We start from the raw sequence: 13,808 nt of genomic DNA on the forward strand, positions 1-13,808 counted from the left end.
TAGGCTTAGAATTAAACCTAAAAAATAAAATCATAACTTGTTTGTTGTAACTCAGAAGAAGCGGTGTAGTTTATAAACTGAAAACACTTTTAAGTTAAGGAAAGCAACTAAGAGCATCACAAAAAAAGAAACTTAATTAACTTTGAACCAATGTGGTTGTTCAGGTTTTTTTGCCGAGTCAGCAGCTTGCTTTTTTATCCCTGCTATTTGTAATAACTTACCAACATGGAAGCTATACCGCCATGGATTTCAAATCTGAGGAGACACTGCTCCATTAGAAAACACTATGTTTTGCTTCCAGAAGGAGGAGGCAGGGCCAACATTCTTTGTACCAGCAATACTCAAAAATAACAAGAGAATTCAATATTTAAACACTGGAGAACTTTATCCTAAAATATTATTTTTCTGATTGTTTTTAAGCATTAATATGTTTTCATTTATGAAACTATATGGAAAAAAAATGCTTTAAAGAGACATGATGAACAGATTTCTCTGTCAGGGTCATTTACTTACATCTAAGAATGCTTAAAAGAACTACCACATGAATCTTTACTATTCATTAAATTAAAGCATCCATTAATACTACCCAATTCAAAAAAAGGTCAAACCTGATTAGAAATATGTAGGTTCAAAAAAGTTCCTAGCATTTAAACTGCCACTCAAATTACTTTCCACTAAGAACATCTATATTTCGTAATGGATCGGGCAGCTTTAATAGCAAATTGAAAACACACTCTAGTTAATGAGAACTTCCCCTTGCAGCATAATGCTGAACAAACATACTATTGGATCTGCTATTACTATGGAAGAAATTGCCCATTGTCCCAGGATTTAACATAAGTCGAGTTTGGGACTTTTTTTACTTTTAAACAGGAATTGTTTAATTTGCAGTTGCTGGGGACAGTGGGCAAATTCAAAGCAAAACAAATTATTTCAGCAAAAGGAACAGGTTTCACTTCAAGCAACTGGAGCAAGCTAAACTAGACTAGCTGAAATGAACTAAACCAGAACAGTATTTATTTATAGCAACACCTGTCCATTTGTGAAGTTGAGAAGCATTCTGCAAATTATCCACCTACCTACAGTAGGCAATCAAACACCAAGAAATAACACAGCTATGTATGACAGCAGTGAAAACAGCAAGAGAATGTCATTCATCATTTTAAGTATTCCTTTTTTTTTTTTTTTCTGGCATAGAGAGGAGAGAAAGTTACCTTCAACCCAAGATTCAAGAAGTTTTAATAATACAATGATAATTCCAGCCTTGCCTGAATTCTGAATCCTGAAAATACTCTCTGTATTTCTAAAACCACATTAAAAAACCCAGAAAGGCTTATTCTTGAATGTCTGCTAAATCATCATTCTTTTATGAAACAATGACATCAACTCTGTGTGTTGAGTTACAGGCTACAGCAAAAACAAGTACTAAATGCCAACAGCAATAGATCGGCCATTGATTAAAAGTTTCAGAGATCCTTTTGAAATATGACAAAGCACTAACCAACAACAATTTCTGTTAAATACATCCAGAAAATACAAGTAACCAACCTAAAAATCCCATCCAAATTACACAGGGAGGAACCTGCTGAGGAAGACAGAAACCATACCTGAAAGAAAAGCCAATTTTTTCTTCAGAATGGGTAATATTACTGAAGCTTCCATTCTACTTCAGATGATTTTCACAGATCTGAAACACAAGAAGTTAAAAGGTGTCAAGCACAGGAAATCAATTACATCTAACTAGAATGAGCACTGGGCAAAACACTTCCATGCTCTTCTGAAGGAAGCACAGAACACTGTAACCAAAATCTGAAGTACTATAAAAACTGAAGAAAAAAATATTACCATATACATTTTTCCATGTAAATCATTAATTAAAGATTTCTTACGCATCATTAAAAAAAAAAAAAAGAAATCAAAGCAGAATCTAACCAAGGACATGGAGATTATTTATATAAAAGTCTTATTTCCCAACCCCATTAAACTACAATTAATTTACAGGTAGATCATCTGTTCGCTTGGTCATTCAGATGTAAAATAAGTATAAAGTTGCACTTTTGCATAGTCTGTCTCATATTACCAGGAATATAATTACTTAAATATATTATTCTGCATTTACAGGTCAGGCCAGGACACCGTCATTACCCTGCCATTTGTAGGTCTTCAATTAAAGAAAAACATCTAACCTATAACTGAAAATGCTTTGTTCCTTTTGTCTCCAAATCCCTTCTTACTCCCATTCCATTTTTATTGCATTATGAGCTGCAGTTCACTACGATTAAGCATTGTGTTTCACTGACAAATCAACAGGATGCTTAAACTGCAACCTCCTCCTCCAGCCTACACAAAGTAGCATCTGATTGTAAATTCTTCTGAGTTCATATCTGCACAAATCAATCCGTATAACAACCCCCCCTTAATTCTTCACAAAAATACACAATTCAAGATATCCAGTCAAAATAAAAGACCAATCAAAAAAAAAATTTTTTTTCCTTTAATTCCAGGCACAGGACTTCAAACTGCAACCTGAAGTTCTCCATCTAGACACTTCAGCACTTATGCACACAAATAGAACATTTTTTTCCAGAGGGGTGGGGGGCAGGGAGTTAACCGAATCAAAACTACAAATGATCTAAGAAGAAAACAGAAAACGCCAAATAGAGAACCTGAGGTAAAACAGAAGTTATTCCTTCTGTTGTTAAAACAATGAGTTTTATTACAAACAAAAAAAAAGCAGAATAATTTTTATTATTAAACAGAAATATTTCAACAACTTTTTACTATCCCTCTCTATTCCAATGTGTAATGCTTCACAATGTTCATTCCTAATCCTCTTCCCAAAATCTCCATATTTAAGTGTAATTTTCGTCAATTACATAAAACACATTTTTTCATATTACAGAAGGAAACAAACAAATTTCAGTTCTTACAGGAAACTGAGTCCCAAGACAGCTTGCACTAACAATTACTCAAATAAGCATCCTATTAAAGCTTCATGTATGCTTCAGACAAAAATACGTAGGTTATTTGTTGCATAAAACACAAAACTCAAGAATGACTCAGTCACTTTTGTCTCATACACCACACTCAAACCACCCTGTGGAAGCTATTTAAGTTTGGCAGTGTTTTTTTTTTTTTTCTTCAGATGTGGTGCACATACCTAGTAATGATTTTTCCCTCTCCTCCCCAAATTATATTTCAAAATTATTACAAATGACTATTATAACCAATGAAGAAAGCCCAAACCTACAAACACACACTTCATTATCTTCATACTTCCACATATGAACAAAAACTTGCATCAACTTATTGACTCTAGGGAGCATGTTTCTTTACTGCTGTGAAAAGACCAGTTTATTTAATATGAAAGCACTGCCTGGCTTTCTGCCACAGTAGTGGCACTGTCCATGGATCAAAATAGTTCTTTTGTTCAGCATTTCCTGGAACAAATGGAAGCATTCTGTTCATTCAGAGTGAAGGGAGGTTGAGTCAGAACAATTAGAACAATCGCCAGTAATTTCAAACACCTAACCTTTGTTCCAGAAACTCCTGAAGTTTTCAATTATCTCTTTTCTGTGAGAGCTTTCATGTGCTTCATCTAGAAGAAAAGTTATAAGAACATACTAGAAAAAAAACTTCAAGTTTAAAAATAAGGTTTTAACATCCTTCTCTGTCTTTAACACTCCAAAGAATCTCAGGATACACTAAAATAAATGTCTTTTTTTAATATTGGAAAGTGAAATAATTTCAAGAGAGCAGGTATCCACTTTCCACTGGGAGATATCAAAGTTGTTTTAAAAAGGTACACCGCTAAAAAGCAAATGTAAGTACATTTAAACCTACAAATAACATGTAAAGTCTTTTTAACTTTTTCAGAAGACAAAGTGAAAGTGACAGGCTCTTAAACTGGCCATGAAGCTCTCAATTTAGAATGGTGAAAGAATGATGTGCTACTCAATGTCATACCACTATTTAGCTGAAAGAAACAGATCCAGTGTCTATTAATCAATAAAAAAGGCATTTAGACTCATTAAATAGAAAAAAATCTACAGAAGAAAAACAAGAGCACCGAAGAGAACAGTTTTCACTTTAGGAAAGTGAAATACTTCAGGAAGCTGCATTTTATCACTTCCAAAACAAAAGACATAGCTTTTATATGCTCAAAATTTACAGATATTAAAGAAGTTAGAGGTTAAATCTGTTTGCTGAATTTCAGAAACAGTGTGTTGTATGCCCACCTGCAATCTACTTTTACAATCTGGCATACAGTATTCTAGCTGGCAAACTTGTGTATACAGGAAACATGAAATAAAAGAACTATATTGAAGAACCTCCCTGAACTTTCTTAGAATGACCTGGGCTTCCAGGTTTTTTAATGTTAAAGCAATGTTAATCTCCAACAATGTATCCATTCTTCTGAAGATCTCCACGGAATAGTGGCAAGACTAAACCCACATAGTATTTATATTAAAAATATGAATTATTTGAAAGGTGTTCTAGTGAAATAGAAAACTCTTCCAACCCACCCCACTAAGCAGAAACTAACACTTGTGAAGAAAATTCTCTTAACTACAAACTTAAATAAAATAGGTATACATTAGGAGGAGAATGAGAGGCTGGGGAAGATAGTAAACAAATAATAAAACCAACATTTACAGAACAGATAAAAGTGCAAACAATATTTCAAGCTGCACTCCAATGCCAATCAAATCATAGCCTGGTAGGCTGCATCCCCTATTATTTCTAGGCTATGGAAAGGCATTGGAAAGCTACAGGAAGAAAAAAAATCACATTGTTTCACTCACAGTTCAAAATTCTAGAAGTTCTTTAAAAAAAAAAATCCAACGCAAAACACCATAGAACTCACACACAATAAGAACTACATGTGATTTTGCATAGAAGTGCGTATTTTCTGATGAAGAGTATCAGTATCACCTGCATTTTCTGCGATACATCTTTGATCTCTTCTAACAAAAAAAAAAATTAAGTACTAATGTCCAGATGCTGTTTAAAACCATTTAAAAAGTCTATTAAAGAGAGTAGGAGGAGAATTTATCAGACTTCGCTAACTAGATGACTGGAAGCAAGATGCCCTGAAGATGTTAGAGAGAAGCTGCCCTGCAAGTAACAGGTGTTTTCTAAGCAACCCAGTGGGAAACACTGGCCAAAAGCATTAACAATCAAAACAAATTCAGTCTCAGTAAGAATATAAACACATTTACTCAAATTTCTTAGACCTGAAACATTTACTACTCTCAGCACACAGTGCAAGGTCTTTAAACAGGTTAGTCTGTTCACAGGCACCTATTACAAGTTTCCAAGACTGAGTACTTCATTCCCTCACCATGTATCAAACGAGCATAGCTGCTCTGTTAAACACAGGACTAAAAGTTAGGGGAGAAAAAAAAAATCTGGTTCCAATTCCTTGTCCTGCTATGAAATATACATATGGCTTTCAGCAAGTCATTTATTCCTTTTAGTCTCCATTCAGTCCCTCCATCTAATTCCCTTTTTACAATAGTATTGTGATGTTTAATTCATTAATGTTTTTGAAGACTTGGGAAATTAGAAGGAACTCCACAGATCTGCCTATAAATAACCAAGCAGCAGATGGGCAGCTACATTCAAAACTGCAGCAGCTTGCAAGTCCAGGCACAAACAATAGCAAAATAACAATAGACATTCTATAGTACTGGGGAAAAAAAAAAAAAAAAAAAAAATAAAAAAAAAAAAAAAAAAATAAATATAAAAACCTCATATAGGATGAAATCATGTTTTTCTTTTAAAATCAACTTCCGAATTACAGACCTTCATTTAAACAGCTTCATTCACTGAAGCCAGCATGCAAGTTTTTTTCAGATTACTTCAACCCACAAAGCCTTAACCCACACTTTCCCTGGATCAGCTTAATAAAAAGTTCATCTGTCCCACACAAAAATAAAATCCATGTGCAAAAGACAGAGAAAGCTGAATATCACAATTATCTATGTATATTATTCTTTCACCTTCCTTTAAAGCTACATTAAAGGATGTCATCTATCCCGCAGCTAAGTGGCACAAAGAACACAAATGAAGGTTTTTCCAGGGCTGATACCCCAGGGTAATTTAAGCAGCACATCAAACCTCACCAAAACCTAAAAAAAGGCTGTAAGCATTCATTAGTTAACGCTGTCTTCAATTAAAGAGCACATGGAACTGGGTTACTCAGCTGGACAGTTTCCAATTAACAATAAAACCTGACAGATGAACATCAGCTTAGGTACTCAAACGCAGTGTTTGGTTTTTACTCTCTAAGATATTATAAGCAGCACTAATAAATTTTTAACATTAGGCCCCTTCAAGACTGCAGGAAAAAGGTAACTCCACATATCGAGGGAAGATGAAGATCAAAGCAAGTTTTTTGTTTTCTCAACCATCTCTTTTATGTTTTACTATCTGTAAAAACTATCCATTAAAAAAGGGCATACTGAAGTTTTATATTATGCCTGATTTTCAAGTTGTACACAGAGAAAATATTCCTGATCTTCCATGACATGTTAATTCACACTACAGAATTAAGAAAATAAAAACCACTCAGTAGATTTTATCAGTATGTAAGCTTGCATTTTGCTTTAAAATTAAACAACCATACAAAGTCAGTTCGATTACATACACAATTAGTACTCCAGCTCAGCAACTTATGACAGCAGATGAATGGACAGATTGAAAATGTGCTCTATTTTTGGTTAAAGCTAGGGTTAACAGTTTGCTAGGCTATGATCCAAAAGCACATTGTCACTGACATACCAAATTTAAGCTTGGAAAAACTCCATTTCTTTTTCCCCATTTTCGCCTGGAGATTCTAGTCTTACCTTGTTCACTTTGTGTTCTAACTATAGACAATACCAGAATTTAGAAGAGCTGTCAACTACTTCCTCTATTTAACCCATCTTCCATATTCATTTCACACCCTTCCCCCCCTCCCCCGCATTCCATCAAAAGTAAGAGTGGAAAAAAAATTTATGAGCAATATAATGAAGTGAACCAGCAAATGGAAAACAAATGAATAGGCGAGGTTATGCCATCCAAGACAGACATTGTTTTCGTAAGTTTTCACTTTGATCTCAGGCAAGTATTCATTTCACAGAATGGTAGAGCTTTCCCTCACACTTAGAGCAAGTGTCAGAGGGAAAGAAAACAAGGAAGAGTACCTCGCACAGAAACAATATAACTAAGGATCCACAATAATGTCTCTGCACACACAGCTGTGAAACACAATACCAACACCTTGGTCTCTTCATACAAGAAGGGCAAGCACAGGATACTGTGCAGCAAATAGCACTCTCTCAAAGAGCAGCACTTCTTTGGATTCAAAGGCCATGTCCACAGACTGCAGTCTTGCTCCAACCCAAAGGAATACATGCAGAATGAAGCCTGTAATGATGCTACAACACATGACATACAAAATGATAGCTCACTAGAGATTTTTTTTCCCCCTTCTAGCCTCAGGTCAAGCCAAACACATGTATGTTAAATGACAAGAGTTTTTAGGCCTCCTTAATCTAGAATAGTAGAGAAAAGTCACAGGTTTTTTCACAGTCATGCTGAGATAAGCCAGGAGTTTTTGATGCATCTCCACATTTCCTTTTCTGCCACATTTACAGAGAGAGACCCCATGTTCATCTTTCTAAAGAACCCTATAGCTCAACCTTGTGGGATGTAACTACAGGCAACAGAAGACTCTGATCTACCTTATGCCTTCCCTTGCAACAAGCAGCCAAAACTACAGAAGTTGCAGTCATCTGGTATCATCTCAACTCACTTCACAGCATCAAGTGACCACAGAATATGCAACATGATGCAATTTGGGAGGTTGCTTCTTCCACCACTTTCTATATAGCAATAGGTCAACTGAAATGCTACGTCCAAAGCATAGCACAGATGTTTCCTCTTTATTGTCACACTTCCATAAGACCCATAAAAAAAAAACCCAAACAAATCTCAGGTTCAGCTCTTTTTACTTAGAGAACTTGTGGAAATTCAGAAATCACACAGATTGTAAATTCTCTTACATAAATAATTTTTGAGTCACGGGTTGGGGGAGAGAAAAATAATCAATGAATAGGAAAATAAAGTTAAGCAGTCCTCTTCTAGCTCCTGCTACTAAAAGAAAAGAAAAAAATCAAAATCCTGCAGGAATGAACTGGAGGAAATTAGTACCTTCTCACAGGTTCTGGAAGGAACTGTCCAAAACCAGTTTGTGATGAAAAAAATCAGAGAGCTCTTATGCCTTCAGTACTTCCTAAAACTAAATAAGACAGTAGGAGGAATGAGATTGGACAATTTGGGCCATAAGCTGCCAAGTCAAAAGACAAACAGCTGCACCGATGAGTGTAACTGTTGGCAGTTTGGAGCAAAAAACTTTCCTCTGGGGTGCAAGGTTAGAACTTCTTGTTCCTTTTACAACATTTATATAAGAAAACAATCTACAACTTCATAACAATACACATACTTGGCATTGTTTATGAGTGCTGTGGCTCAGGCCCTCAGGAATCAGTCCTCAGCTCAGTATAGTGACACTACAGCTGAACAGAAGCAAATAGAAATGCTAAACCAAAAGCTATCTAGTGGTGGGAGGTACAGGAGGTAGGCCAATGAATTGTCTGAGAGGAAAAGTAGGCAGGGGGGTGCATACATAAGTGTAGCAGGCACAAAAGCAGTCATCTTTTTTTAGATGGAGAAAACTGACCCAAAACAAGAAAACAAATGAGGCCTACAAAAAGACTGTTTACAAATCTCTAAAACTTTGGGTTTGATATCTGACCAAAAAGTTCCAGCTCAAGAGTAAGATTTTGTGTGGACCTTGAAATATCTTGAACAATTTCCTCCGTATTTTTTGTAGTGGCTTTCCCCACATTCACTGAACAACACACAAAGTAGACACAATGAGGATAACAGTAAAAATCCCTTCATAGGGAATAAGTAATTTGAGAACTTTGCTAATTTTAACTGAACATGCAAGTAGAGGCAATTGAAAAGTGCCAGATCCGGTACATAAATATCTTGTTCAGTCACATTTTAAGTTTCAAAATATTTCAGAATTACACAAAATTCATCGCTATACAACATAAAAATTATCTATGCTGCCCTTGGATTACTGTGCGCAAAAGAAATCTTTCCTTAACTTGTTCTGAATTTTAAACATGAGTAGAAAAACTGAAGACATCTGTGCATTTCAGCTGCAAACCACAAATTAAATTGGCCACAGCAACCACCTGCAGTAACCACAGCACCTCTCCCTTTCTCCCACCCCCTCAAAATAAAGCATGTAGCATTCCACTACCCTAAAGAAATAGTCACATGCTTCAGAGAATGTAAAAATCAAGCTCTCTAACCTGCTACCTGAAGCATCCTGCATAGATGTAACTCATACATTTGCCACTGATACTATTTACTAGGGTCAAATTGGAATGTAACATGAAAGAATTAGCAAATACCATGCTTGCAGAGAGAAATCAGGCAACCTGCATTGAGGGTATACTGATTAGAAAGAAACCATCACTTTTACCAACACTGAAAAGTAGATGAGCCTTGGCACCTTCCATCCACATATTATGTGTCCATCCTGACCCCTTCCCTCAAGAAGGCCCATTTATTTTCTCAAGTTCAGCCACACATATCGTTTAATGACCAAACCATCAAGCTAACATCAAATCCATTTATCTTATGCTTTCAACACCTTTGGGCTTTTCAGCCTTACTTGGTCTGGTCAACCCTTACTCTTTGTGATATCTCTCTAAGAGCACATCTCAAATTCAACTCTGCCACCACAGTAGGAGTTTAGCTTTGCTCTGAATTCTCACGTGTCTAATACATCTATCTCCCTTGAATCATTGATTCTGCAAAGCCCTAAGTCATACCTTCATCTCCTCTTAACTACTGTAATTTCCTTCTTAACGGGTTCTTTATGTCCCAGCATTCCAAACTTCAGCTTGTCCAAAATGCAGCAGCAGCTCATCTTCTCACCTAGAAACAGGAAAACAACACTCCATATTGATTTTCACTTGCTTCCTTGTCGAGTTTAGAGTCTGCCATAAGGCTATCCTCACTTAAAAAAACCCTCACTCTCATTTAGTCTAAAGGGCTTTGCTAGTGTATTCTTCTATTTGCTCACTCAAGGTGCTCATCTCTCATTTCTCTTCCGTGCACAAGCTTACCAACTCCATCAGAGCAGCAACAATCTACCTCAATGCTTTTAAAGCTTCGTTCCTTACTCTTACCCACAACCACAGCCCCCTCTTTAAATTAGATTTCACATATCTGCAGTCTTAGACTTAAAACATCCTCCAGTACATCTGCAAACTACTCTGTGTGAGACAAAGTGAGATGCTGTAACACAAGCTGCATTATTTTATCTAAGCCAAACTAGATAACATAACTTTAGTATGAGAAGCTTTGATTATGTTGTAGCACCTTTTAAAGATTTTTAAAAGTCACAAGACAAACCTAAAGTAAAGCAGGTAAGTTAAAGAAGGCATAACCTGCTGACTAAATAAGCTTGTGCAAAATCAGTCATGAAGATACTGTTCTAATCAGTGTATTCATCAGTGTCAAAACTTCTTAAGAACCAAATACATTGCATGAAAATTTTAAAGATCTTATTCTTGGAAGAGATTGCTCTTACTTACCATTGGTACTGGAACGCAACACTGTCTGTTAGGGACAAGTTTGAGCTCTGGATCCAGGGTTCTGCAAACTTAAATGGAACAAAGTATTTGACCATATTTTTAGATGTTAATACTCAATCTAAAACTTTATTTCCTTGGAGGCTGAAAACCAAGGTTTATTACAAAGTTACATGATAAGAGAGTCAACATTTCCATTATATATTTACAAATACTTGTAAGCTAGACATTCCAGTTGAGTGGGACAGCAGGAATCCCATATTTTCTACCAAAACATATGGTAGACATCAACATTGTTTATAATTAGCAGGCAATGCTCCTGAGGCAGCACCGGAAACAGTGGGAAAGTAACAAGAACCAGAATCCTTGTAGTATGCTTTCAGTCAGAGGTAATATACACACAGTTTTAGGCAAAATCCAAACAAGAACAGTGTTAGTGGGTTTTGTGAAGAGAGGAATAAGGTATTCCTAAAACTAACTTAATCACTGCTATAAAATTAAAAAAGGCAAATTATAATTTGTATTTTAAAAAGGAAATAGTCCCTTAAAAACGCAGAAGAGATAAGCATCAAACATAAAACCTCAGCAAAGGCTTTAAGACTTGCATGAAACCTTGTAACTGATAAAATTCCACCCACAATAAAACCCAAAAACTCAAAACTAGTGCATACTGTGTTACAGGCGAAGCCAAGATGCTAAACACATTTCATAGGTTTTACAGTTAACTCAGATGCAGCAGTCATTACAGTAATCTCTCTCACGGCAAGTTTTAAATTAGAAAAACCTTGTATTACCAGAAGTTTTCTAGTCAGGCAAATAAACTAGCAGCCTCAAAAAGATGTAGAGAAGGCAAGAGTACACACCTCTAGCTCAGGAACAAGAGTATCAATACCAAGTGCTGAAGACAGCTTGAACAAGAGATGCAGTAGAAATCCTTCAACATCATTTCTTATCCCAACATGACCCTAGGGTAGGCTTTGCCTACTTTATTAGAAGCTACCTATTGAAGGTGTTCTGTATTTCCCCAGCCACTCAGTCACTGGGAAATTCCTCTTCATACTCTATTCCTAGGGACTCTTGACAGGTATGTAGCAGTATATTAAAGATCACCCTCCAGTCTCTTCCAGAAATACCTCCAGTTTTCCTCCCTACTACCACTCCCAAGCAATAGCCAGCTGAAATTGAACTTCGCCTAACTCCTTTAACCGTTGCTGGAAAAAAACAAAACTATGTACATTTCCCCTGTTTAAGTGAGCTTTACTGAGAAATGTGATACCACGGCCAATTTAGAATTATAGCCTACAACTCCAGGAGACATCATGGCACTGTTTCTTATAAGAAATTTAAATACACATATATTTTCTTCTCTTAACTTTTGTTTCTAGGAAAACCGATGCTACAGATCATCTAAACTGCAAATAAAATATCATCTATTAGCATACTACTTCAGGAAAAACAGGTGATTTTACAGGATTCTTCAAGCAGCGATCTATGATGTAAAGAATTGTGAAAAATCCTAAACCCTATCACTAGCAATTACTTCTAGTTTTAGTGGGGTTTTGTGTTTTGGTTTATACCCTCCCTGACAGATCAAAGCACAATCAGCACCTTACCAGCAAGCAGTAGACCCCTCTGACCAAGCTTCAGTTCTGTGGTCCACCTTCCCCCTTTTCTACTCCTCAAGTTTCTGCTTGGTATAGACAATAGGACTAGGACTAGAACAACTCGTTCAAGAACAATGAGAACCCTTATTAGTGTGGAAGTTCATCACCATCACTGTTCCTACAATGTAATAATAGTGCTCATTACTTACTATACATTGACTCTTAGCAGACAATGTCACAGAATGGAGAAGGGCAAGAAAAAAAACCCAGTACTTCCTCATCACAGTGCATTTTAATACGTGAACAAAGTCAACATCCAATTGTTAGGACAATGCAGACAGTGAAATACTAAAAACGCAGAGGACCAGTGTTTCCTTTGGGATGAAGAAAAATGAACGAACAACTGACAAAAGCATCTACTAATACCCCTCCACGTAAGCCTTACCAATTTTGCTCATTAAAATATGACAAAAACTCAAAAAAAAAAATCGTTCTCCACTGTCTCTGCTTTTGCTTCCATGTACTCGTTCGAATTCTTTAAGAAAAAGGGTGCTTTAGAGCGCGCTGCGCCCCGCAGGCCTCGGCCCCGCCAGGCACCGCCCGCCGGCAACTGCGGGGCCACCGCAAACAGCCGGCCTAGGGCAGGCTGCGGCCCGGCGGACGGAAGGCCTTTCGGCACCGGCAGCCCGGTGGCTAACAGCTGTGCTTTTGCTCGTTGGCGACAGGAGCGCACGCTGAGTCCGGTCCGGTCGATCCCAGGTGAACGCTGCTGCTTGAGGGCCTCAGGCGCCCACCTGCGGCCCTGCGCCCTCAGCCTGCCCGTAATCACAACACCACGCGCATTTTGTTTCCCCTAGAGTGCAGCTATCACCCTACAGTCTGTCCGGGCTCCCGGACAAACATCCTGAAACTGTCCCTCCGAGATTAAAACACAAGCAAAAACGTGGAAAGAAACGCAGTGAGGAAAGCCAGCCAGGACCCTTCTCTTGCTTTCAGTCTAGCCACCCTAGGTCAAGTTACTGTCAGTCTTAAATTTCCTGCTGAACACATCATTTTTAGGCTACATAATGGCTCTTAAAAAGAAAAAAAAAAAGTCCATTAGCTTCTGCAAAGTCTTACCTTAACAGTAATTCTGCTCTTGTTATTTGCAGAGCAACTTCGTATCATCTACTATATCCCATTCCAAGTATGAAAACTATCTCACATAGACTGCAACTGCTTGGTTTCTCCCCTCAAAGCACAGTTTGCAAAACAACCGCTATTTGCCCCCTTTTCTGATGGCTGTCGGTCAACATCTGCTGCAGCAGTTGCCCTCAGCATCATTGTCACCATCGGAGCACACCTGTGGTACTGACCTCATCCCTGGCCTCTGCTGACTCACAAAGCTGTCCCGCTCTCAGCAACACAACCCACTGGACATGCAAGAGCTAAAGAACTGTCATTAAAATTTTCAGAGGAGGCCTATCATCCAAGGCCTGTCAGCCTCGAAAACATACCTTCTCTGTTGGATCTTTCTCTCATGGAAGAATACAAACAGCAG

At 37.3% G+C, this 13,808-nt stretch overlaps 1 protein-coding gene across 2 annotated transcripts in view; it reads right to left on the reverse strand.

Moving 5' to 3' along the window:
* SESTD1 (SEC14 and spectrin domain containing 1) overlaps positions 1–12,741 on the reverse strand; it is a 58,834-nt gene extending 46,093 nt beyond the window's left edge. Inside the window, exons 1-4 of one of the 2 annotated variants that reach the window (XM_026853256.1) lie at positions 12,278–12,741; positions 10,668–10,735; positions 9,900–10,005; positions 1,608–1,687 (exon numbers count right to left, since the gene is read on the reverse strand). In XM_026853256.1, the coding sequence (XP_026709057.1) occupies positions 1,608–1,662 (55 nt within the window). In that variant the 5' untranslated portion in view covers positions 1,663–1,687; positions 9,900–10,005; positions 10,668–10,735; positions 12,278–12,741. The remainder of the gene's footprint in view (positions 1–1,607; positions 1,688–9,899; positions 10,006–10,667; positions 10,736–12,277) is intronic. The other variant, XM_026853255.1, reaches the window with a different exon arrangement.
* Positions 12,742–13,808: the final 1,067 nt, after the last annotated feature.

Source organism: Athene cunicularia (genome assembly GCF_003259725.1).
Source record: "Athene cunicularia isolate RWA chromosome 7 unlocalized genomic scaffold, athCun1 chr7_part2, whole genome shotgun sequence".
NCBI classification, from domain to species: domain Eukaryota; kingdom Metazoa; phylum Chordata; class Aves; order Strigiformes; family Strigidae; genus Athene; species Athene cunicularia.